General features: G+C 43.0%; 1 protein-coding gene across 5 annotated transcripts in view; it reads right to left on the minus strand.

Annotated features, from left to right (window-relative positions):
- Positions 1 to 27,809, minus strand: part of NEGR1 (neuronal growth regulator 1) — a 270,020-nt gene that overhangs the window by 41,997 nt on the left and 200,214 nt on the right. For 2 of the 5 annotated variants that reach the window (XM_040564961.1, XM_040564963.1), the window contains exon 7: positions 4,001 to 4,042. The exons of 1 other annotated variant lie outside the window; for it this stretch is intronic. In XM_040564961.1, coding sequence (XP_040420895.1) covers positions 4,001 to 4,042 — 42 coding nt within the window. Of the gene's footprint in view, positions 1 to 4,000; positions 4,043 to 14,650; positions 14,780 to 14,901; positions 15,031 to 17,231; positions 17,302 to 27,809 lie in introns of those variants that run through there. 2 more of the 5 variants (XR_005821906.1, XR_005821905.1) reach the window with 2 other exon arrangements.

The raw sequence follows: 27,809 nt of genomic DNA on the forward strand, positions 1-27,809 counted from the left end.
TCTGAAATACATGAAATGTCAACAATACATTATGAACATGAAACTTTACAAAATTACTAAATAGGATTAATATATTTTTTGATGTCTACTCTCTCACAGCAAGTCTCAGTAACCTTATGTATGCTTTTATGCCTGTAAACTGGGACTACAGAACCTATGACGGTGTTGTATTTCTGAAAGGTGACCTAACGGTTGAATTTAGAAGGAGGGCACTCGGGGACAGCCTCCTTCCCTCCCGGGTTGGGATTATCTGGGAGGCAGTGAAGTGGCACTCAGGGTGAGCAGCTCTGTGAACAAGCAGGTATCTGTTTCTAATGTGGTTTAGAAGTTAAACTTCCAATGACCCGTGATCTGTTATCCCAGATCCTAATGATATTTCCATGCTTGTCTAGTTTTTGAAGAAACTCCACAAACTGGGAGAAGAGCGAGCTTTGTCCGGGTGCAGGCTGTTAAAGCGACTGGCCGGCGGCTCCTCGTGGCCGAGCGCTCACCCGAGCCGCAGGGTTCGCTGCTGCGCCAGCCGTGGCTGCACCGCGTGGCTGCTGCCCACGTGCAGAAGTCTCTAGCTCAATGGACACGATGCCTTCTTCACATATAGACAAAATTAATGGCAAGAAACAATGCCATGAATTCTGAGATTCAGAGTCCAACCCTGTAGATTTTCCATATGCAAATCATTTATTGACTAAAATGGGAACTACAACTTCATGAGAACAGAAAAAAAAATAGGGGAACTGACATGTTTCCTGTGAAACAAACAGAGCCTGCCGGAAAGCAGGTATTATTTTGGTATCCTGACATATTAAACCACCCTAGCTATGCAGTGAGGCAGATCAGGGAGAAGTGACTGAAGTTCAAGGAGCTGTCCAACCTGCCCAGACTGCTCTTTTAAGCATAGGTTTTGTTCCTGAGAATATTAAATAAGTTAAAGCCCCCTCTCTCTAAGTCCGATTTTTATAAAAATGCCTTATAACATGTGAAATCATTAATTAAAGAAGATTCCTCAATTATTCTCTCTGACCTGGCACTGTTCGTTATTTAGTCAGCGTTAAGAATTCAGCAGCTTCTTCAAAGACTTTCCCAGACACCACCTGTGAACTAATTACGCTAAAGGATGAAGGGATGAAGGACTTGTAAGTAACTATAGCTCCTGGAAATGGCTGACAAAATAGATACCAACCGTGCCCCAAATTTTTAACTTTTGCAGCTAATTCTATGTGCTTTAAGCATTTACGCTTAAAAATGGAGGAAGTAAACTCCCAAATGTTCCAGAAGTGGAATGCACACATACGTGACCACGGCTCTCAAACACAATCTTAGTTTTGCATTTGTTATAAATGTTTTGAGTGGTTTGTAGCTCATTGTTTGGACTGCAAGGAGTCATTAAGGAATTTTTTTTAAACCACATTGGTTTTGATAGGCAAGTGTTGAAAGACGTTTTGAGGCTGTTGTCACATGGCTTATGAACATCTACAAAATGTCATAAAACTTCTGTAATAAAATTTTACACATATATCTTATAAATAGCTTTTAACAATAGAAGTGTTAACAATAGAAGTAGTTACTTAGAATAATTATATGGAATGTGAGAAAGAAAATCAGTGAGATGAAAGGTCTTTTATATGTACCAGTTTCAATGCTGACAGAGTTTGCACACTAAGAGAAGTAGAAAATGCTGGAACCTCATCATCAGTGCAGTATTTTGGCTGTTTAGGTGGGAGTTATTGTTATTATTCTTTGCCTAACCAGTGCTTAAGCAAAACAGATAAAATAGATGACTGATAAGCGAACTGTAGGAGCCAGAGGCAGGAGCAGCTCCAGGTCTGAGCATCCTAAGATGCCAGCGACATTGTTCATTTGCATTCCTCCTTCTGAGAAGGATCCATCTCCTTCCAGCAACAAGACCTTCTCCAGGAAAAGCCCCCACTGAAGCTGCAGTGAAGTTACAAATGACAGTACTAATGAATTAAATAGTTGCAACCCCTAGATTAAGGAAGGAGGCTGATGCTTCAGTTTCTGACCGATGCAAGACACAAGGAGAAATGCATTTGTACTGCTTTATGCATGTTTTTCATTCCCATCCCTGCACGTGGGGAAGCAGACAGACAGACGGGGTCTGACGGACGTTGTGGCTAAAACCCTGCGGCTTTTCTGCCTTGAGAAGGTTCTGGGGACCTTTCCCATGCACCCCAGCACATGGGGCAATGGGGATGGCTCTTCTGAGAGGGGCCCACTGATGGGACAGGGCAGCAGGCACAAAAGGGGAAATCTTTGTTCCCCTATGAGAGTGGCCCAGCACTGGGCACAGGTTGCCCAGGGAGGCTGTGGCATCTGCAGCCGTGGTGATATTGAAACGCAGCTGGGCACGGCCCTGCGCACCCTCCTTGGCTGCCCCTGCCCGGGCAGGGTCGGAGCAGATGCTCCTCAGCCTTCGACCTCAGCCAGCCTGCTCCTGTGGCGCTTGGCTGGTCACAAGATAAGAAAACTGCCCCGCAGGTTACAATACTATTAATATTAATACAGTAATACCGAGTTCACAAAGTCCTGTTATCCAGGTAAGCAAGATGCAAGTCCACCACTCAGCAGCTACGCTTGTGTAAGAAAATAAAACTGACCCTTGTCCGACCGGTGCAGAAGTAAAATGTGGGTTTACAAATGAAATCAGCCGACACAAAATGGATACAACTACTGCATTCCCTGTTCCCAGGCCAAAATCAAGTATTATTCCTGAATAATGGCATTATTAGTACAATTTTCCAGTCCTGCTAACAGAATCAGAGTGAATATGGGGAAGAATGTATTCAAAAAATTGCTAAATGATTCTGACTTTAAACAAAGTAACACATTTTACTGTCATCATCAGCTACAGAGCAACGCAGCAGGTTTTGTGCCATGATCTCCTCCCCCCCACTGCCTCCGCTGCCGATCTTGCAGCACACAAGGGACTCGTGTCTGACACTGGAAACTTTCTAATCGCCTCCGCAGCTCTATAACCTCGTAGCAATATTGATGGTATTATCCAGATATTTACCAGGCTACAATTAGAAAAGTAAAGGGAATATGACAGAATTATTTAATTGTGTAAGACAAACGGCACATCCCAATGGCAATGCCACTCCCCACCCTGGAGGAGACCTGACCATTGCACATCTTACCACATATGCACATGGAAATAATAATAACCTGCTTGGTCTGCCTCTGTAACCACATCCTGGGAAGACAGTTACCGTGGAGGAATGGGAGCTAGAGCAGGGGATGTGAGACTCATGACTTAGCCAGTCCCAACCCCAGTCTGTGCCCCTTGACAGTGGTTGGCCATACCCTCACAGGCCGGCCCAGTGCCATCATCTAGCGAGCTCTGGGCAGCCCCTGGTCAGTGGCCAGCCCCGGGCTGACCGGCTCCACTGGCTGCGTGCTGCTGGGGAGAAAAACGGGAAAACCCTGTGAAATGGGGAGCCACCACAGATGGTCAGGACCTCTTACCGATGGCCAAGTACAAGAGCAGGCTTTTACCTCTTTAGGAACACCTTCCGGTACCCTAGCACGAGTGAGGAGGACCTCACAGCAGTGACCTAGAGCTGTCCTATGGGTTATACAGTGATGACACAGGAAGAAATGTATAAGCCTCAAACCAACGTTCATGTTTACAGCAGAGAACAGTCAGGTTATCACAGAGAAAACACACAATAATTATACCGCACGGCTGCATTGCCCTGTATACATCTACGACACAACCCTGGGGCAGCAAAAGAATGAGAGAGAGAAACAGAGATGCAAGGAAGAGTTTTCTCAAAAGAGGAAATTTAAGAACAGAATAAAATATAAACGTTTCGAGGAAAGACAAACCAATGAATGTACAAAGACAGGAAGGAGACGGTTCAGCACCACGACAACAAAACTGCCCGTAATCAATTCGTGTTATTGATATGGCAATGCATCAGTCATGATTCCTTGAGAAAAAGTACCCAAACATACTTTGTGAATGTATGTGGATACTGACCTGGGCTTGAGACAGGACTAGAGGTAGTAGGCTCAATAATTTCTACAAAAAGGGAAAAGGAAAAAAAAAAGAACATTTGGGAGTTAATCACACATGGAAGACAAATACAGAATGAGACAGCAAACAGTCATGCAACAGACACACACAACGATTTTATTTAAAGACTCAGCTGGCCATCCGAGGCCGGGGACAAACATGCAGTAGACCAGACTTGTGTTTCTGTGAACTACACAAAATGTCTTTCTTTTTCCAGCTACTTTATTCATGTGTCAGTGGTATACAACACGAGGACCATCACACTCCAAATATGCAAATATTTTTGCTTGGCACCTTTGCAAAGCTGCCCTTGAAGGTCTCAACATTTCTCCTGGGATATACTGAAACCTAGAAAAAGCTTTTTATTTTTTTTTAATTTCTTTCTTCCCCCCCCCCCCCCCTCAATTTATTGAAGGTATTTTCTTATGATGGATATAAGCCAAGGTAACAAGTTTGAGAATAGAATGTTTTTAAGAAATAGTTTTGTGCTTTAGTGAACTTTTGAAATGCACATCTTTTTAATTATTGAACTTTTCAGAAGAAAACATTTATCAAAAACATCAAACACATTTTGAAGATGTTTACTTCACCTGGGGCGACCAACACAAACAACAGAAAAAGTTAACGGAAGACCACAATTCTCCAGCATTCTGTCTAATGAAACAATCATTTGTGGATTTCATTATAATTTTACTTTAAAATTCATTATTCTGTGCCTTTTTATTAGCATTGTATAGTGCTATGCAAAATGAAATACCAGATCCAATCAATCTTGCATGGAAGCAAGCTACCATTTCAATGTAGCAATTCAATAATTGTAATAAAAAAGATTTAACAAAATTACCAAGCTCAAAAGATCATTGACCGCATCTTGACTATAACAAGAAACTAATGAAAAAAAATGTGAGCCAGTTGACAACAATGGATGTGCAGGTAATAGCCGAAGATCTGAACACACTCTCCATGCTCATCCAATTTTGCATTTTTTCTCCAACAATTACTTTTCAGGTCAACGTGATGCAAAAATGATTCTAAGTGAAGTAACAGATAAACATTTTCCCAATTGAAAAGTTACAAAGTTTCTTTACCAAATTACCGCCACTAAGAGTTCGGCTCATACAGATGAACATTTCTGGCCTTAAAAATATTTGTCTGGCTTCTTGACAAACACATCACTGTTGCTGACAAGTTCAAATAATTTGTAAAATAAATGGAATTTCAACTGCATTACTGCAACTTTACAATTTTATTTGAAATTTAAAATTGGTGACATGTTCAGCAGCCTTTAAGATAAAAAGGCTTCAAGGTCTAGCACTGAGACGTCCCCCCTTGCTCAGGGGTACTCTGTGCAGCTGGGACAGGGGTGAGAAGGGGAGCTGGGGAGAGCCGTGACTGTCGGTCAGTGCCCGGGCGTCCCAGCACGGCAATTCGGCCACCGGGAGGATGGGATGTGGGTGCTCTCCAGCGTCCCAGCGCAACCGCAGGACACCCGGCACAGAAAGATGCTGCCTGAGGCAATCCCACTGCAGGGAACAAACCATCGTAGGGGATCCTCCTGGGGTTTGTGTCATGTCTCAGATAAGATCGCTGCTTACTGACTGCTGTGCACGCAGTTTTTTTTTCCCCAGTATGTTCACAGATATAAAACAAAATTAGACAAGGCTACAGAAATAATGATCGCACAGTGATGACTGATGAGCTCAACTGATTTCAGCAATGTGCAATTTAAAAAAACACAGGCTTTGTTACGTTGGCACGGATGAGAAGCCTGTGCAATAGCCATAGCAATGGGATTGTGGGTTTGGAGCCTAAAACACCAGTTCTGCCTTCCTGGGGGAGAGGCAGGGAAAGCTCCTAATGATGAGGAGGACCCGAGGGCAGGGGACAGTGCTGGGGGCAAGGGGCAGGGAAGCCCAGCACCACCAAACCTCCCTGCCGCCTAGAGAAATGTCGCCTGTGAAACAGGGCTGTACACCTGCACAGAGCAAACATGATTTTACCAGGAGAAGGGGAGATTGTGCCAGAACAAGAGACTCAAAAAAAACCCAAAGGATTATCAAGAATCCTTCGGTTTAGTATTTTAACAACTGTCTTGCACATTTTATAATCATTTGCCTTAGTAGTCCTTGATTTCTTCCAAATCTTGATGTTCTGAGTAATTATATCTTGCTTCTCACCTATATTTATCAGCTTTGCTTCAAACGCAGTGCACAATGATGACTAAAGTTGTTTTTTTGGGTTGCCCTAAAATTACAAGATCTTTTTCTTGCACATTCACAAGCCAGCCCCTCTTGTTGCTATGGCTTCCTGTAAAGGGAAAGATTCCTCCTGCTGCAGAACAACAACATTCTTTGCAACGACAAAAAGACAACACTTACTGAATACAATTTTTCATTAAAAGGCAAAATATCATACCTAAAACAGCAGGATTTTTTACTAGGTTTGTGTTTCTTCTGCAAATGTGGGATCTAGACTTAATCACAGGTGCTTAAAGGTAGTGCTTCATAAAGTCACAGAACTGCAGCATCACTGAGACTGCAAGAAAGGGCTGGAATACCATGTACTCTGGCAAAGATCTTGCTTTTATACATTAATAGAACAAAGATTTGTGCAATGGATGTTGCTAAATTCAAGTTCTAAAACTGCTTGGAAATCTTTATTTATGAAATTGTTCAGGTCTGCAGAGAGAAAACAAAACCAGCTGGTTTCTCTGTAAGCGTGTTAGGCTGGTACATTAAAATTAATGATGTCTCAGTAACCCTGGGAGGAATGGATGTGTGGGGAGCAGGGGCAGTGTTTGTACTTCAGTGCCTTGGACCCCAGTGCTACCATAGCAGGAGCGCTCAAATTTTCAAGGAAGGTTGTGGAAAAAATATGAAAGTATAATGGAAAAACTTCATATTCTGGGACATTTCTGTGACTTCAGTGGAGAATTCTCCTTAAGCAATGCTTTCTAGATTCACTTCAAAACCCACAGAACAAACGACATGTTTGCACCGTCTCTCCAGTTTGCTCTTTACAGACTCGGTGCCATAGGAGTTGCTGCGTGCAGGATCCGTGCTGCTATATTCAGACTCATCTATTCTGGTGAGGCAGTCGTCAGCCAAATGACAAGGAAGGACAGAAAAAGGCATTGCCTGTAGGGTGATGTGCCCTAGTAGCAGCACATTGCTCAGCTCAGCTGATGTCTTGGTGGGGAGTCTATTAGATCTCTGGTACCTTAACCATTTGAATAGTTGTAATCACACACTCTGTATAAAGCACTGCTAAGAGAGGAACCGATGGAGCTTTTCCTTCTCGTGTACTACAGCATGACTGTATTCATGAGCAAACTTGCTGTCTGGCTGTCTTTGCTGAACACCTGAATTATGGATAAATGTTCAAAAAATGTTTTGGTACAAGATGAAGTTTAAGACCCTGGAAGAACTATAGCAACCTGAAGACCTCCGCACTGTAATCCCCCTGCTGCAGAAGTGCAAGAGGCTGAGGTCACGAGCACGGCAGCAGTGACACTGGGGAGATTGCTAACACCTCTTACCAATGCAATGAAGCCAAAGGCCGTGTGGTTTCTGACTGCCAAAGACAGACACGAATACTGGTAGCAGCATCTTACCATTTCAAAAGAGAATATTAATACAAGCTGGGACCAAAAGACAGAAAACGAAGCATCTTGGGCATAGCGATACTGATGCTGCAGCACTGGCTGATAAACAAATGTACACAGGAAAGCAGTAACTTCTACCAAGGCCTGAATGTTGTAACCCCCACAAAGTATCAGCTGTCAGCCTGCCCGTGTTAGCAGCATCCTGGCGTTACGGGACGATCTCCTGCAGGCACTGCCTGGGCTGCGCAGGGAGCGCCCGCCAGGTCCCCTCCTGCAGCCCCAAAGCTCCTGGCTTGGCTCTCCTGGGACAAAAGCACCGAGAGGGGCTGGTACCTGCCAACCTGCTGCTGCCAGAGACATCGCCAGCAAAAGCAGAGCTTCACACCACTGGTTTGGAACAAGCATGTCTCGCGTTCGAAGCTCCTGCCCTGCCATTCCAGAGGCGCTGCCGCGCACTGCCAGCCTGTGGGGTTACAGACTGGCTTTTGGAGGAGGGCTGTTACACCCTGGGGTGGAGGTGGCACTGCTGACCTGGGCAGCCCTGAGAAGGAAAGGGAGAGGCTTGGGAGAAGCTCAAGAGGTCTCTGCAACTGTGTGGGAAGAGCAAGAAGGCAAGGCAAGTGTAGGTGGCACAGCAAATAAAGTATTTGACTGCCGACGGATTAAGTGCGTCGAAGAAGTACAAATAGCACAGAGAACAACAGTCAGCAGAGTGTGGCTGCCAGGAGAAGGGGTGATGTGTCCAGGAAGAAGTGACAACGATGCTTGCAAGCAATGCAAAGAGTCCTGGCCACAAGGTGGGGACAAGCGTGCTCACACGCCTTGCAGTGCCTCGAGCAAGGGTGGGAAAGGGCAGCAACCAGACAAAGAAGAGCATTGCAACCTCCACCAGTGTTGTGATGGTGTACAGAGGCATAAGAACTGATAACGTGTAAAATGAACTATCTGGGTTAATTTGGCTTTGAGAAAGAAAGGTAGAGAAAAGTCTTCTTAGGACAAAACAATGAAATCTTTATCCGCAAAATCAGATGTTGATAAAGACAAAGAGAGTTTAAATAGAGAAATGCACCTGCAGGTCTTGGTGTAAAGGCTGGCATCTCAGAGGTGAAGGAACAGGGAACGTGGCATAAGATTTACAGGTAGCTTTACTACACTGACACTGAAAATGCAATATTCCTCTAAAATCATTTTTGGTTGGCAGTGGTGAGTGTGTCTTAGAGCAGACTGCTGGAAATAATCTTAGAGGATCAGCAGATGAGTGAGTTTAAATAAAGTGGAAGAATAAACCCCATAGACTTGTAACTACAGCTCTAAACCTTGAAAGAGAAATCTAGGACAAGGAGGTGCAGCTTAATGTCACAGACACTTAACACTGCCTTTTAGCAACAGGCAGGAGATAGTATCTTTCTGATCCCAGGCAGAGAAAGCTTGCAGAGAAAACCTCTTAACATAATGGGAAACCACCCTAAGAAAGGCTACAAAGCACGAGGAGGAAAATTGCAAGGAAGAAGGACTGGCCATTAAAGAAGATATGCCTGGGAACCCCAGCAGAGCTGGGATGAGGTGGGAATTGCCCAGCCCCAAGCTGGTTGGCACCATGGAAAGGAAACTACAGCAACCTGCTGCGAAACACTCTTTAGCCCCAGTCGTACGATAATAAAAATGCAAGCGGCTCTATTCACAAAGGCAGGATGGAGAAATTAAGCATGGACCTAAAAATATTTTTTTGGTTCAGTTTTAGCAAAAGCTTAAAAAATGGCATGCTGAATAATGAAATGGAAATGGAAATTGCCAGACTGAAGTTAAAGCAAAATTCAAGCAGCTCAGGGTACTCTTATCAGAGGGGTTTTAATAAATTTGCACACAAAATCAAACCAGCAGTGAATTCACAGGGATGAGAGGAGAGCGGGTCCAGCAGGGATGAGAGTCCCGGACACGTTCAGGGAGGGCAGCGTGGGCAGCGCGGCAGTGGTCAGGCTCTGCACTGAGCAATGCACGAGCCAACAGGCAGGGACCAAGCATGGGTGTACTCAGAGTCAGGAGTGGCCTTGCAGCCTTTACACACTGCTGCCCTCACGCTGCCTCCCCACCAGGGTTCCTGTGAAGGAAAACCAGCTCCTGCTGAGCGGAAACCCGGCTGGTTCGGGAAGGGATTGCACGGGAGCAGCCCGCGCCACAAGGGGTTCGCATTCGCTGACCCGGTAGGCCTCCCAATCCTGGTGTCTCGATGGCATGCAGCCAGCTCTCTTCCCAAGGGAATACAAAAAAAACTCAGCAGAAGCAAGCAATATGATGCTTCTGTCTGTTGCCTGCAGTACGCCCCCCTGCAAGCCCCCAGTGTGTGGGCAGGACCGCAGCAAGCCCAAACTCAAGGGCCCCATCCCCTCCTCCCATCTCCCCAAACCACCACGAGCGGGCACAGCAGCACCCAAGGTACACACAGCAAAATCCTTCACACCCCCCATTCACAATGCCCAGACATGACAGCGACGGGTGCATCATTACTCCTTACACCCGCATACCCCAGCTGAACCGTCCTTCTCCATGAGATACGACCGGTCCCCCCCTCTGCTGCTAACGGTGTCGCAGCTCCCTGCCCAAGGCCCACGGAGCACAGCCAGCGCCACTGTGCTGAAACGTAACCGGTACAGTCCCACACAGAAGAGTGTCGTCAGTATTCCCCCAAACACAGTTTGTCTACGTGGAATTTACCACATCAGCAACGTGAACAGTTTCATTGATACACCACAATCTGCAGAGTGGGACCATAATTCAGGAACGCAGCAGATCTCGAACTGGCGCTGGATGCGTCCAGTTACAAAATATTGTGGTCCCCTACAGGGGGATCTGCTGGTAAAGCCACAAAGGCTACAAAAACCTCAGTCTGCACTTGCAAACACTGCAAGTTTTCTAACATGGCAAGTTTAAATAAAATCGAATTAAAAAGAAATTTGATAGAACCAAAACCTGCTTGCTATTTAACGTAGATGTAATCACTGAAACCCCCTCGGTGTTGCAAGTTAATTTTTTATTTGCACAGCCCTGCACAACCCCGTCTGGGCTGCAGGGGAGGGTCTGCACTGCAGCTTCCCTGGAGCTGCACCTCCTGTGCTGGTGGGGCTGCTGACCAAGCATTAGTACAGCGTTAGATCCAAAAAGGGAATGGCAATGATGAAGATACAAAAAATATGAGGTTTGGAGGAATGTGGAACACAACGGGACCACATCAGATGAAGGCCTTCGTTCTCCTTCTTCTCAGAGGTGGCTGCTTTTCCAGCACCGGTTCTGTACAAACACAAAAAGAGAAGAGGGGTCAGTTGATATTCCCACTCCCCTTCCTCCCCCACCTCCATCAACAATACTCAGAACTTGTGACAGCACGAAGTTCCCATTCGCAGTACCTTTCCCAACCCCTGTTCTTCATGTACTACTGCCTTTAATGAGCAATTAGAAAGGACAAGGCACATGAAGCACCTGGACTCAGTACTTGCCCTTCTGAGTCTACTGAGATGTTTTTACCCCTTAAAAAACTATCGCCTCCAAAGTAACAGAAAACAAAGCATCTTTGTGGATGGCACTGCTGGAGCCCAGTTCTGCTTCAAATATTCTAATTAATTTCATATTAACAATATTTAAACTGTATATATATATACATATATCAGTCTGTGAAGAATGTAGGGATATTCTCTGCCAACCAAGGCCTTTAAAAGCCACACATCACAAAACACAGAAGGCTTTCACTGACATTGAACCAATCCAATACTGCTCCATGTTAAGAAAGGGAAGAGCCAGAGGCTTAATAATGACCTTTCCACTTACCAGCCTCCCTGAAGCAAATCCGGGTGCCTCGGCGTGCGACAGCCGCCGTCTCTCTGGGCTGCACGGCTGCAGATGCGGGAGCACGTTGCTGCTGACGCTGGGGCCAACCAACAGCACTCTCCTGCCGCTCGCAGTGGGTGTTAACGCCACGGCACAGACCATGTTAATGCACCATGAAAGGATGATTCTTCAGATGTACAGAAATGATGGGGCTCTTTCCAGTGCCATGGAGACCCTCCCAGCACAAGACCAGCACCAGCCCATCACTGGGGCCATTGAAGAAGAAGAGATGAGTTAAAGCTATGGACTCAGTTTTTCATTACAAAGAGAGCCTATTTTAACACTCTGCAGCTGCTCACAAATGAAATTGTTTTGGTTAGTGTAATTGATATTATTAGGAGGATGCCAGTTTTTAAAAATGAACAATATTCCCAATTATCTTTAAAGCCATACACTACACTCAAATGCTGTATTTCAGAATAAAAGGCAAAGCTCTATGCATCTGAGATATAATAATAATTATTATTTTTTTATTTTTCATTATTCTGGTGACTGAAAGTCTAGCCTCTTTTACAGTAACTACGATGAACAGAAACTATGAAATATTTTAATTGCTTTCTGTAGCCCTCAACATTGTAACATCAGCTGCTGCCACTCTTCAGGTATTTGGATCCCATGTGTGAAATGACTACAGGAGGAAGCACAAGTTGCCTTCAGCTAAAAATTGATGGTTCTTGAAATTGCGTTTTAGGATATGGCACACACGAGTATGTAAATCCGCTCTGCTCTATAGGATTTTCTTACGAAAGCAGAGGAGTGTACAGGGGCGCAGTCAGACACACAATGAAGAAAGGTCACTCATTTCATTTGACAAAACCATAGCATCAGCACAAATTCAATTTTTTCTCCTTCTAGCATTATTCTTATTTATTCTAGTGTTTTGCAATCTCGATATTAATCATCAATACTCTAAAAATCCAATTTCCTTATACTCAGTTTAAAACGCCATGTGTTTTGCTAAGATAAATGCAAATGATTTGAAAACGCATGATTAGATATTCATATTCACACTACAATGGCTTTTACATACACTGCATAAGAACCACTCCCCTCAACTTTATGAGATATTTCATTATAGGACGGGTGGTTGTATCAGTAGCACCTTATCTAATGAGAGCACCATTTCTAACTCTGAAAAAATGTCAAAACATGATGCTACCAGAGTAGCACACTTATAGATCATATGGAAAGCATTCTGTAACGTAACAATAAAGAAAGCTTGTTTCATTTCAGCCTGCATCAGTAAAATTGTTGGATTTTGCTGTAATAATATTTAGACTTTCCATGTATTAGATAAATCAATAATTGGTCTAGAATATAGCTGGCAATCAAATACTAACATATGGATTCATTGAAAGAAAAACCTCACAACTATTTTCATTTTTGGCCTTTGATAATTAACCAGGCTTATTTAATCTAATCTCCCCTGGGCTATGTCAGCTATGCTGAAGATTAATGATTTGCTTTGAAATAAAGCTCCTTAAGCCTAGGTAAACCGAAGACTGTTTGAGTACAATGGTAAATGGAAAAACATATTTAATAATAAATCTTTTGGATGGAAAGTGCAAGTGGATTGGGGACAGACATGACCTTAATTTATTCTGTGTCTTTTACTCACCATTAATATCTTGCAATTACAAGTTGAGCTCCTTTACACGTTTGACTTATTACACCTTAATTGCCAAGTGATGGTTTATTTCATTAAAATGGTTTGTTCCTTTATTACAGGATGACAAGTATTTAATAGCTCAATGTCTGGGAGACATATAAAAAAAAACAACTTTGAATTTGAAACCTGAAATTGCTAAGCAGTTTACACATTCCATCCTTCTTGCCATCCTCACTGCGCTGCACCTACTGTAGCTTGGTTTTGCTTGATAGCAAGATTTTTTTTCAATAAATATTCCGATATTTTGAAGCCTGTAGAAAACTATGTTAATGACACCATTTAGTGTATCCTTTTAAAAGAAGCTCAATGAAAGTTAATGAAGGCACTCACTGAAATTCATCGCTGTGGAGTGCCAGGCCTGAGCACACACACTTAGCTGGCACGTGGAAAGTACTGGGACGATTCTACACTTTTACTTAAAATTCCAGTGGAATTTGATTTTCTTGTGAAAAAAAAATAAAAAAGATAACACATTGCTTAACTGTGGAGTCTACTGAAGTCTTTTCCTTTTAATTTTCATTTTAGTAAGTTCCAGAATGAATAATCATTTTATATGGGATAAAATATTTTATAGCATGAAAAAACTGTCCAGGAGGTGGGCGTATTTCTTTTTTTAGTTGGATGAGAGAACCACACACAAGACATTCAAAATACTATTTAAAATACCCGTCGTGCATTTGATATTCTTGCCAGTTAAAGTATTCGGTTTCAGCACTCCCCCCGCCCCCAGCCCCACTGACAAGAGTTTTGCCTTTGTAGCACTTGTATTTGCTCAAGGCTTCACCTTTCTCAGGATGCCTGTAGTGTGAGGAGGGGAAACTTTTATCCTGAGCAAAGGGATTTTTGCAAAAGCTCCCATCCATACTGCAGCCTTCTTTTAGAGTATTACAAAAACATATCCACTAGTTTAAGGTCCTATATTTGCACTGATATTCACGAGACTAAAGTACTTGAAAATGAAAAAGTAAAGCACAACTCATTTCAAGGAAGAAAAATAATTTGCATAATGAGATCTTTACAGATTTCAGCGCAGACCCCAGAACTTGCAGACCTTGTTTTTTTTGCCGGAAGAGCACAGTTATCTAAACTGTCTGGCCACCCAGCTATTAGGGACAGACTGCTGATTCCACATAAAGTCATGCAGGGTTGTTTTTTTCCAAAGCAATCGAGGACCCTTCAGGTGTCTACACAACGGTTTCTAAAGCACCCAGCTTCTATCCTAGGGACACCAACCATGGTTTATGAACTCTAACAACTGCTTTCCCAAAGGAGGGATACCTCAGCCCGAACTTCTGCGTTCTGAGAAAACGCACCAAGAGGACGTTGTTGCCAAACAAAAAGCGCTTCTCTCAGTGATGTGCATCCAGTGACCAGACACTACCAAGAATCATCAGAAATGGCAGAGCCAGTTTGCAGACGTCTATGGAGGACCTGTATTTAAGAAGACTTCCACATGTTTTACGATTTTTTCCTGTAACTTTTATCTGAAGAGCACTGTTGCAGATATGATTTATGAAATTTCCTTCCATTGCACATATGAAGCATCTCAGTTACTCGACAGGCTGCCACAGTCACACGCAAGGGGGACTGTCTGCCGAATGGGAAAAGAAGAGCTTTGAGTTAGGGGAAATTTGGGGGAAAGCTTTCCGTTTCAACCTATCCTGTCCCTGTGCAGCCTGACCACCTGTATCAAGCTGCATGTTGGTGGTTTACCTGTCAGTCCATGGCTGTGAACATCTGACACGGTCACGTCTGCACCACACACAGAGACCTGCAAAACTGAGCGCACCTGCCAGAGCCTGGGGAGGATCAGGCCACAGCTGGAAACCAGCGAGGGTGACCCTCATAAAAGAAAAAGCTTTAAAATAAATGTCATGGTTCTTAATTAAAATGAATGAAGGAGAAGGAATAGTTCTGTTTCTGGAAGAGTAAAAAGAACATCTTAAGAGTCTTCTGAAAGTAATCTATAAATGCTTAACTAACCCCTTCCCAGCTTGTTCTCCTAACTCAAGTTTACGGAACAGAGCTGCATGGCCACAGAGCGCAGTGAACAAAGAAACAAAAAAGATAGACAGCCTAATTTTCAGGGCCATGATACTGAATATGAAATTCTTCTGATGCCAGAGGTCTAATGAGACTGCTAATGAGTCTACTCCTTTCCTGGTGTCATGTCACCTATGTGTGGTCTATGATATAGGCAAAAAAAAAAAAGGGTGAAGCAAATAGAGAAACCTACTGGATTTCTAGTTCCTATCAATATTTTAATTATGTCTACATAATGAAAGTCACGAAATAAAATATTTTTATATACTTATTCAAGTTCTAATATTATAGAGGACATACTGTATTTGCATGTTTCTCCTTATTTCCTATTTCAGATTTTTTCCAGAGAAAACTGCTGCTTTAATTATTTTTACAGCTGTTGAGACCACAACAAAATGAAGGAAAGCGACAAAGTGGTCTGCTTCTTTTTAGCTCCGTCCTTCATTCATATGTATACATTGAAACCTGATGAATAATGTAGACACAGAAATCTGTTAGCATTTTTGCTGTTCAGAAACATATGATTAGCATTGCTCTCACTTCCCAGCAATTATATTCTTGTTCTCAGAGGTCATTCTTTAAATCTGTACAACCGTCGTTATATTTCTGGAAGCAAATAAGGCAAAACATACATCGGAGATGCAATGCGATGCGTGCCACCGAGCTACCTCCTTCCTGTGTTTATAGCGGTGGGCCTGCCACCGATAACACTTCTAAGCAAATGTTTCTGCCAGGTTCATGGCAATAAGAATAAAGTAGTAAATATATAATTGCATAAAGCCGAGTCAGAAAAGAACATTTGTCACCCTGCCGAACTGCAGGACACACAGCCTGGATGCAGGGAGGTGCCCTCGTTTTTTCAGGCATACAGCAGGAGCTGCGCACTCCCTACAGGAGGGGCAGCCCCATCCCAAAGGCTGACCCCCAAACCCGTTGGTTTTCCTCGGTCTGCCTGGCAGCACCTGCTCTCTCACGTGTATGCCTGATCTGGACTGTGCAAAAGATTTTATCTGTGGGCCAGAAGCACTATAAAAGGCTGCGCTCTGCAACCAGCCAGAGTAATCCTATTTTTCCCATTTTTCCACAGGATATTATATCACACTAAGGTATATGCTTAGATGAGAAAGCTGTTTGTGGAACGGTGAAAGTCTTGTCCTGCCACTTCCAGCTCTGGCAATGCAGGCATAGACAACTCTTTCCCGAACTCAAGTTTCATTTTAATTTTGATGAGTTTCTTGCCTGCTCTACGCACTACACCAGGTTTAGAGGAAGCACCCTGATCTCCGCAGCCCTTGTATGTATATCACAAGTGCTTAGACGAGCTAGATGCTGCTCTACTGCTCTGATATTTGATCTCACTGGCATAGCAATTTGTGAATAATTATTTAATAATTACTATGTAATTATAGCTCTACTGATCCCTGATGAACTGAAATCCACAGACAATGCCTATCAAATGAATCATTACAAATTTCTATAAATTACATGGTGAAATGTGCCAATGTCATGATGAAATTCACAAACCATCTATAATGTCTGTAAAAGGAAACTTAATTAAGCTGGAGTTAGAGTTGCACATCTCTAGCCAGAGTTGCAGAAGGAGCACATTATATGATTTGACTTTGAACTTTTCCAAGAAAAACAGAGCCACATAATGCTACAAAGTGCTCTGAGTTAGCCTCCAAGAGAAAGGAGAGGAACACAACGGTGAAAGTTCATGTGGATTATTCAAGTGATAAATGAGTTACAGAGAAGCACAACTGTTTTTCATTTGGCACAGGTGTGGTTTAGAAAATAGGTAGAACAGAAACAGATCTCTAGAACAAGTCATCATGCAGACACACAGAGGAAGGAAATGCTTTTATTGCCTAGGGAGCTATTAAAACCTGAGATCAAGGAACAGAAGTTTGCTGCAAACAGCCTACAAGAACATAGACGATCTGAGCATACACACCAGTGGGTTAAAATAAACAACAGCAGGTACTTTGCAAAGAACTCACTTATCCTCTCCGGTGAGCGATTGTGATTCCTCAGACTGCGGTGACTGTTGTCAGAGCGTGTAACTTTTTCCTGGTCAAGGTAGGGAAGTACAAAATACTATATTACCTATTATTCAAGTGTCAGGATCCTGCCTCAGAATATTCAACCCCAAACAAGGAGGACTCCCTGCCAAGGTCCAAGGTGGACCTACCCTTCTGCTGCTGCTTCTGACGCACCTCGGCCCGAGCTGTAAATCCAAGCAGCAGGCTGCAGCATGGAGTCTTGTCGCACAGGTGGGCTACTAGGAACACGTTATCAGTATACCATTAGCACGCAAGAGCTGAACATATTATTTCTGGGAAGAGAAATGTCTTCTCTGTTCTTTTGGATACTGTACTTTCAGCGAAATCAAAGACAAGAAAACTGAGCTGCTGAGATCCCTGCAAATGTGGATTGCTCCCAGAGGAGAGGGTGAGAACTGCATCAACCTAGGGCCATGTCCAAAGCTCAAGGCCACCTGGTGCCATTGGGAGTGCAGGAGGACCAAGGGCTTCCCTGCACACACCTTCCAAGGGGAGACAGTGGAAAGAAAATTGCATCTGCTCTTGTGGCTTTTTTCTGTGGAGCAGGCTTGAGGCTTTAGGTTCATTTCTTTAGCACTGAGGTCAAATCCCTTTGATAAACTCACTAAACTTCGTGGTTGAAAAAATGTTGTCTGCTTGCCCCACTGCTCCCCGTGGAAGAATGGTACAGAAGCCGGCTGTCCTAGCAGTTAGAAATCTTCCACTCTCAGCCTGGATTTATTCATGACAAGACCATATCCATTCATTTTTGGACCGGCTTCATCCCTTAGCCTAAATGGTTCTTCTCCCAGGCAGGGCTTTATTGCACTGATTAACATGTAGAGACAATCTACTCGAGGCTTTGCTTTGCTTGACCAGCATTGCTCAAATATTTATTCAAGGGCAATTTCCTTTCACTCTGTTGTCACATGCAGCATCACAGCCGGGTCCCAGTTCCAAAACCCCAGACAAACTGAGCTCCCAACAGAAATTAAAAATAATTAGCAGCTCAGTAACTGTCTCCCACCACAGCTGCTGCTGGCAGGCTGGGCACACCGCACTCCTCACCCCGTCCCTCCGAGTGCCGAGTCCGTCACTGCGCAAGTGCACAGAGAGGATGGGTGGAAGCATTTTTATGTCCAAGAAAAGCCCCAGGCACTTGGGAAAATCTTCATACAAACATGAGAGTAATAGTTTCATGCCCCAGATGGGGAATTTTGTTTAGATTAATGCAAGTTTTGTAGGGTGTTCTGTACGACAACAACTACGAAGACCACATCGAGCCAAGACCCCTTTCTCACTTGCACTGCCCCTTGTGTGTCCTGGACGTGCCAACCTGCTCCGGCTGTGCACCAAGCTGTGGAACAATATTTACAGAGCCCAAAAGCACTTTAAGCGACTGCTGGTCGAGAGTAAATGCAGAAAGGTCAAGAAGAAGCCTTTCATTCGCAAACACGAACAGACTGGCTGGCAAAGCTTCCTTGGTGGGACAGCCACGCGTCTGATGGGTGACGTACTGAAATTCAGACGGGATGGGGACAAGTACTGCAGGGGAACTTTAACCCTTTTTTCACATCACATCCTAATTCAGAAATCTGAATTCAGGGAAAGCATTTTAGTATTTCACAAAAAGTGCTACTTTGCCTCAAAACGTCAACCGCTTGCTCATTAATTTATCAGGAATTTATTTTTTAAACTCATCTCCAGGTTAAGAAGAACAGTGAATTACCTTGCTTAAAAAATGAGAATGACAAAATGCACAGTTAACCATCTTTAGCTGTAAAACTATAATTTTCAAAGCGTTAAAATCTCTATTGATTTAGATAAAACTTTGTTGGAACCTCACTCCAAAGTTTGTTTCTCTAATCTGAAGGACATTTTCTTACAGATTTGCAACACCGTGGAAAGCTCAGCAACTGCATTAGCAAAGAAAAGGGACTGGTACCAGATGCACATGTTATTGGCTAAATAAATAAAAGCTGTACATCAGTGCTATATTGTGTTGTACCTTTAGTTTATGGTGTAATTACTTCATGAGATTTGTTGTTTTCTCCTTCACATCCCCCATAATTTATAATTAAACATTTTATTCTTTTTCTAAGTATAGTATTTTAACTGAGCATATTAACAGAATATAAACAATCAGGTTCTCAGAGTTTTTTTATGATTGAATAAAATTCATGAAGTCTAAATATTGCACAATCTGAAAATCTGAATCTATTTTACAGAAAAGGTCTGTAACAGAAAGAGCACCTTACTGCATAGTAAAATTCAGATTACTGTCGTAAAGGCTTCAAAGCTGAACACCATAAAGTCAAGATATCAGCTTTGTTACTTGTGATAATGCATGGAAATAAAGTGCATTTCTGAAAAATAAATCACAGGTCTTTTTCACTAAATATTTCTAAAATTACAAGAAATATCTAAGTATCTGCTGCTAATGTTCGTTGTCTGAGGTTTAGAAAAACATAAATCTGTAGGTGGAATTAAGGAAAACATTGCTTGAGTTCTTTATTTTAGAGGCTTATTGAAATATCTCAGCATTTTATTTCTTAGGTGATTGAGTACAGAAGAGAGAGTTAGTGTTTATAGTGTGGGCTCACAGAAAAAGCTCAGTTTTAAAACTCTGAATCTATTTTTAGCTTTCCTCCAGGAAAAAAAAAAATCTTTCTAATTTTCCTCACTTCACAAACTGGATGCTTAGGAATATGTCACAGCTTTGAGGGAAATGTAAATAAATGCTGTGGAGATCATCTATGTCTATTTTTTTAGTAATCTTATTAGAGAACACATGGCACGATATATGCAAGCAAATTTTTCAGATAAATATTGTTTGGTTTCAAGTGACTGTTTCTGTTAAATAACCTAGAATTTAGTTTGTAAATCATTTTCTCTGTTAGTCAAATCATATTTGTGTTGCTGTTAAAAAAATTAATTAAAAAAATATAAAAAAGAAGCTCTCAACAGGTAACAAGAGCAGAATTCAGTCTTTCACCCAATGTGTAGCAATCAGATAATCGCTTAAATATGGAAGTCTTGAGTTTAAAATCATTCTATGTATTTTATATATTTTTTTGTTATTCTTGTTCAATAGCTAAGTGTTTTTCAAAGTCCCAGAAACTTTGGCCTGAACAACATGGTATAAAAACAGATTCTCCATTTAATAGTATATTTTAATGAAAAAGTGTTTTGCATTTGGGTTGAATCCTGCCACTGATTAGTTAAAGCTCTCTTGGGCTTGTTTTAAGAGAAAACTTCCTAATCTACCTTCTGTAGGCTAGCCAGTATTTCAGTACATCTTCTTCTTTACAAGATAAACAGTACTCATCTTTAATCTCTTGACACAGGATTTTTTCACCCTTTGTTTCCTACTACCCCTTTATGAACCTTCCCCCCCCATTCTGCAGAATTTCTCATACTGTCTGCAGTCTGCATACCAGATCGAGTTGTAAAATATATTTATCTCAGTATTTATAGCACTTAGCTTTCCCACACTTTGTTATGCATTTTTTTCTTTGGATTTTTCAGTTTTTCTGAGAAGTTAACTTACTTCAAGTTTTCCTACCCCTTCTGTATCATGAAAAGAAACACCAGTTCAAAAGGAGCTCTGACCTCTGGTGTGCCTCATCCTGACAGGGGCATGTCGTAGGGGAGTTCCTTAGATCACCTTGAATGTTTTAATCACTGCAATTAACTGATACTTAGAATGAAGATTTAGATATGCTGCTAGACATGCTTCTACACATACCTCGGCCTCTCCAAATGATCCTTTTTCAGTAGAAATATGTGTCTAAAACATACGGCTACAACTACACAGTTTAAGAATATGAATACAAATTTAACAAAAGGTAACATAAAAGGCAACTAGGCAACTTCTGTAAGGATCCTCAGTAAAGATATTTTTCCCCCTCAAACACAAATATGCTTTTAGGCCTTTAAAGTTTCTTCTAAATGTCAAGGAGAATCATACGTGACTGGTTTTGCTCAGACTGGTTATTTCTGCCTAGTCCCATCTCAGTCACATTGTCACATAATTCAGAATAAAACTCAACCTGGAAAATAGATATAGAGAAAATTTGTCCCTAACTTTCAGTAATTGCTACCTGGAGCAGTACTTGGCATGCTTATGGAAGCATCTCAAACCCAACATCTAACAGAATTATTATGACTTGCATAAATGGAAGATTTGGCCATTTGTCTTATTCTGTGTGAATATATGAATTCAAGGTGCTGATTTTTTAACACTGCTGGGCTACTTGTCTCAGCAGGACTTTAGGAAACTAGTCCCTCAGGTGTATTTCTGATTTAAGAAAACTCAGTTTTACTTGTGCACTGTTCAGCTGCATCATACATCTGCTTTTTACCCTGTGTGAGAAAGGGGAGAAAAGAGAGGTTTCTGCCTTGCCTGGGAATCACACTGCAGGTGTTGGAAGTTTTCAGGTAGCGGTTTTCCATTAGGAAAACATTCACTCACTTAAAATGTCCTGGATGAATACCTTGACCTTTGAGACAGGTCCCCAAGGAACTGACTTCCAGATTTGTAACCCCCCTTCTCTAATTCCCCGATTCAGCCACAGGGACCAGGAGCTGGGTGTCCCTCTCAGGCTCCATCTCCAGCTCCTTCCCGTGGCAGCTCACCTCTCCTGCTGCTGCCAGGCCCGTTAGGCCAACTTGGACATGGCAGGCAAAACCAAGGACAGAACAAATTACCTTCAGTCTATAACAGAAGAAGTGATTATGAGTTTCCAGACAGGACAACACACCATGAAAAGGTTTGACGTGGCTTTGTTAAGGGATGTACCATGAAAACCTATAGGCATGGACCTGGCTGTCCCTTACCCGGATGTCCCTGACAGCCACCACAAGGAAGCGTATGGCTCAGACATTTTACAGTCCCTTTACAAATGATTTTGAGGCCCCGGAATGGATTTCAAATCTGCTTCTTGTCCAACACCACTCCTGGGAAGTGGAGGCAAAGACCTTTGCTACACGGTCAGCAGGAGCTAGGGGAGCAGGTCGGGGTACTGACTGCCCTGGGGGCAGGACTGGGCACCTCAAATGAAAAGTTTGGGCTATGGAACCAGTTCTCTGCCCTGTGATGTCCACAGGAGACTTTGAACTTGAGCCAAACCTCGTTACATCATTAAATGTTTTCGGCTGACTGCAGTAGTCTTTGAATAGGCTTCTAATGAATACAGGAATTTTCACATAAATTTTTATAGGTGTATGGATATATCTAAGCAATTTGTGTGTGTGTGTGCAAGCTGTCCCACCTGACTGAGACATAACGTAAAACAATGCCAATTAAAGGGTGATTTGTTCTGCGGACCAGTATTTGAAAGGAAAAATAGCAAAATATTTCTTAGGTAATTGGACAAGAGTTGAAACTGTGGACACAAAGGGAATTTCCACGGGGAGTAAATTTCTTTTGAGAAATGTCAAATTTGGTAGGTCAGCCAAAGCTAAACAATAGGAATTTTCACATAGGAAAAGACAGTAAAATGTAATTTCTCAGTCAATAAAAATAACCTGTTGAGTTTTACAATGACACCAAACCATATGAACAGAAGTCCCAAGCAGTCTTCACGTGGTTTCCAACAGCCACCTAGGTTATTGCTGCTAATGGCACCTGTGCCAGCGCTGTCCCTCTGGGGACAGCACACAGCCGGGGGAGCTTCCCCGGAGCCCAGAAGAGGTGGCACAGCGGTGATGCAGCTGCTGGCATCGCTAGCACGTGGTTCGGGGCGGGATAACTTCTGCTCCAGGTGAAGGAGGTCGGGGCTGCAGCCAGCATGCAGGATGGGCCAGGCCCCGTGATGCCCCAGCAGTGCAGCCACCGCAGCCCAGGAGCACGGCTGGGTCACAGAATCACAGAACCGCAGGGTGGTTTGGGTTGGAAGGGACCTTAAAGACCACCTGGTTCCAACCCAGAGAAACACAGACATAGCCTGACTGTGATGGTCATGGACAGTGGGGAGCGGGTCTGACGGCAGCCAGGAGTGTAATTGCCCTGCCCTCGGTCAAATGACTGGCATGATCTCTGAAGTCCCCTAAACCCCTGCTTGCTTTGATTTTTATGGCTCCAACAGCAGAAGGGGAAAGTTTGCAGATTCCTATCCCATGAGTAAGACTGCCAGGAAATTGCCAAGGAAAATGGATGTCTGTCTCAATACTAATTTTATTTAGAAGACGTGGCATTGCAAGACCAGTACACCGCACTGCAGATACCCACGATGCCTCTGATCTCGTGCTCCAGTAGACATATCTAGTGCTACTCCCATGATACTAAGGAGCATGCATATCGTTACATGCAGTGTGTTGTTTATAGTGAGTTAATTTAGATTTTGGGAAGAATATTAATTTTTTGCATTTCAGACATGAAACTCGATGTATTAAAAATATTGGTAGAGCAGTTTGATTAGGAATCTTTACGTAGGAACCAGGACACAATGCAATCAACGCATATAAATCGAGGGCATGGTCTGGTGCTTTCTGGCATGCAAAAATGTTTGCAACAAGATTATAAGCATGTTGCACTAACCATAAGTTCACAGTTGGATGCTTATTCAATAAAGTAGTTCTGTTTAGCTGCAGCAATTACATTAGCACAGAAAATACTACCACATTGCTCACACACCTTGCAATGCTCTCCTTCCCCTTCCAAACGTCACAACTGACCTTTGCTGCAGCCCTTCACAATCATTTATGTTTTAGAACAACTCCCGACACTATATCTAAGATTTCTGTATAAGCCACATCCTCCAAGTGCAACCCCCTGTAACAGCTGTGGAAGACAAACCCAGCCTTTTAAGAGCAGTCATTTCTATGGCAGCTGCTAGTAACAGACACGGATGCTTCCTCTGTACTGCAAGTTTTCTTAAGAAGGCACCACTTCACAGGTGAGCTATTTATAGCATTCGTAAAAAATACTCAGGAATGTACAGGAGATGCTCTCTAAAAACACAAACAAATACCTTTACCTAAGAATAAACCAAACCATGTCTACTAGAGACACAATGACTATTTTCATCTTCTGTGAGGTGATGGCTTACATGAATCCAGACTTTCGTGTGTATCTTATCTTGTAGGGGCACAGAGCTCACGCGTAGCAGGGAATTTTATGCCTCTGTGAACAGTCTCTTCCTAAGTAGATTTATAGTTTCTAGAGGTGTACAGATTTAATCTACATTCAGACTACAAATGCAGGATTTCAACTGCTGCCCAGTTTCCTGCCATAACGTAACAAGTGCTCAGGTGGAGGAGAAAGTCTTCCACTGTGACTCAGCTTTGGTAAAGAGAAAACAAGCAATCCAGCCCCGAATCCACATGCTGGGTTGCAGGCGGGCACTGCCCGTGGGCACGAGGCAGGAGAGTGCCTGGACAGGGGCCGCTCTCGCAGGGATGCTGCTGGTGGCAGCAATGCAACCGCCTCCCTTCTGGCCGCTTGTCAGAGCAAAAGGTAGAATAAACCCACCTCAGTGCCAGGGGCTAATGACAACTCACTCCCATCATGGTGGCCTTGCAAATTTGTTTGTAGGAAAATGTCTTTTGTTCTGAATTAAAATTGGGATAATTTAAAAGCAAGATCTGCTTAATTATAAAAAAGGCCACTCCATTCCCCACTGGTAGATCGAACCTTTTGCCCTGTGCCCACACCATATTGCGTTTCCTGCAGAAACTGTTTAATGAATCAGCAAGTCCGTGCTTTACTTACAGTAAAGACTACATTTTTCTTAAGTACCAAAACTTCTGGGAAAGGCCAACAACGGCAGCACTAAGCATCTGATAAATTAGGCCCATAGATGGCAGGATGGGACTGTCCAACAAACACTCATCACGCCGGTGCTCGGGGGGGGATCCTCTACATCATAAGCTTAGCCACAGGACAGGCAGGAATAGTTTCAAAAAACAACACATTTGGATGATATGAAGGACTTGGCCATGAATAATTAGCAAATTGCCATTCATTATTAATTTATTGGAATCACTACTGCTCTGTATTTTTCCCGCAAGGCTCAGCCTTTCCATTTTACAGCTGCTGAATTTATTATTAATTGCTAGATCTTAGACATGACCACCAAGCCTTCAGCCAGGGTAGAGGCAAAGTCGGCTCCGTTGGTGGGATGTGGGATGCCGCAGCCCCGCAGGCTGGGCTCCTGGCAGTGTGTCCCCAGGCCAGGCCTGGTGTGCCTGCCCCGAGGCCCCGTGGGAGCAGCTGCAGCCTCCTGCCCCGTGCGCCCCGCTGGCACCGTCCTGCACCACTCTGTTCAACCGCGGGTCCTCTGCTCAGCCCAGAGTCCGCAGCTGCACACAGCCAGCTGTTACCTGCAGCCCTAACATCCCCGTGTGACTTCTGTTAGCTCGAGGTAGCATTTATGGATCACTGAAACCCAGCCCCTCCTGGTAGTAGAAGAAATAATTGTTTTCCTGGGATCCTTGGGTTGTGTACCTGCACAGGACGCAGACCCTGAGAGCAGAGACCACGCTTAGTTCTGCCCCTGAGAGGTGCTCCCAGCTGTGTGCAGCGAAGTTCCTGATTATATGTAGTATGGGAATGTACAAAGAAAGAAAATACAGATTCTCTGCTATACAAAATTTTCTTAAAATACACCAAGAGCAGAGAGAAGCAGCCAATTAGCAGCCCCTCAATTCCCAACACAGCGTGCCAGCACCCGACAGCAGAGCCGCGCGGTCCTGACACAGCCGCACCGTCCCTGAGCTCCCACCGCAGGGTGCAGGGCAGCCACACCTTGCTCTGTGCCGTGCCAACGCAGCTAACACTTCAAAATTACGCTGAAATAAGGCATTCATCTCTAATTTTTAACATTTGTCAAGTAATGCGATGATCAAGTTATGCTTAACACTGTATTTGACTATCAACCAACCAGTAACTGCTGATGCTTCCCCTGCACATACCTGAACCAGCGCATATGTTCCACTCTCTGTCATTGCCAACAAAATAAAATGCAAGTACCATTTTACAAGAGAAAATTCCCTCTGAAGTATTAAGGAATCCATATTTAATATGTTGCTACAGTGCGAGTTTTTTGGTTTTTTTTTATAAAAAAAAAAGAAACTCTTTCTAGATGATACTAATGCGAACTGTGAGCAAGGAAAAATGCCCAACCCCTTGTAAATTGATCTTAATTCCCAATTGAAATCTAGATCACCACCTTTTGGCAACCTCTCCTTGTTTTGATTAGAATCAGAAAGATCACAGTATAAAATAAGTCATTTCATCTCAGTCTTTCAGACAAACCTTGGAGCTAACACCAACCCCATATTTCATTCAGGCAGATCAGGATCAGATCCAGATTTCAGCACTTTCTCTAACACTGTTCTGCTTCACATATCCCATCTCTTTCATAATGGAGAATATGTATTTTTATTATTTGTAACAATGAACTTGGTACTAATCCGACATTTTCAACCTCTGCACCTCAAAGTGCTTTTTAACAGTTGGCACACAGTACTTATTATCCCGACAAAATAAAGCTGATAAAATCCCAGCAGCAACTAAGAGACAGATTCAGCTCTGCTCTGTTCAAAATTAAACCAAATCTTAATGTTACCTTCTCTGAATTGCAAATGCACCAAATACGATCTGCTTCTAGGATAATATTCCTTTGTTTTCACTTTTTGCATTTTCTCTTTAAAAGATGTGCTGTGTTGTTTTCACTTTGTTAATGATTTCTCAAATACTAAATAGAATGGAAGGAAAGACTTCATGCTATTTTCTGCTTATTACACTTCTTCTGCAGTAATTTCAAATATCCTGACAATATGTATCACGGAGTAAGTATATCAAGAACGAAACTTCATGGTTAGAAGGTAATAACCCTAGGAGTTAAGGAACTGAAAATCTGCACTCCAATTTCCACTCAGTAAGGAATATCTTTATGCAGAGAAGAGTACGTCTGCCTTTCAGTACTATCACTATTGAAACAGAACAGATTATCACTGAAGTTAACTATGAACATCTTTGGATGCCACTAACAGATGGCTAGATAGTCAACAAATGTGAAATACTATGAAATCATGGTTAAAAATATCTTTCATGTAGGACATTTGAGACCCATTTTATGTAAGCTTCATGTTAAAATATCTCAGCACTTTGCCTACGTCGGTGCTTATTGTTTCCAACAAAAGATTTAACGGCCTGTCCCCTCGGCTCACCCAACTGCCCGCTCATGAGGCCAAGGGCAGCCCGAGCCGTGGTGAGCCCACACCAGTGGTGCAGCTCAGCAGCACCCCTTAAAGCTCTCCAGAAGAGTTCTTAATGGTGCTTACAATGCTTGGCCACCAAGTATCACTGCTCTGAGCAGAAAGGTTTAAAGGTTTTGTCATGCTACTTTGACACTGTACTGTGACAGCAGGTTGGGTTTCCTTGTGTGTTTCCTTGTAGATTCATAATCTGTTGATGCCCATGAAACGTTTCATCATTTTCCAAACAGAAACCCTTCCACAGCACAGAATAAACAGCCAGGTGTATTATTTCCCACCGCTGAGGAATACAATGGTATTTATACGCCTTGT

This window comes from Cygnus olor, chromosome 8 (genome assembly GCF_009769625.2).
Source record: "Cygnus olor isolate bCygOlo1 chromosome 8, bCygOlo1.pri.v2, whole genome shotgun sequence".
NCBI lineage: Eukaryota > Metazoa > Chordata > Aves > Anseriformes > Anatidae > Cygnus > Cygnus olor.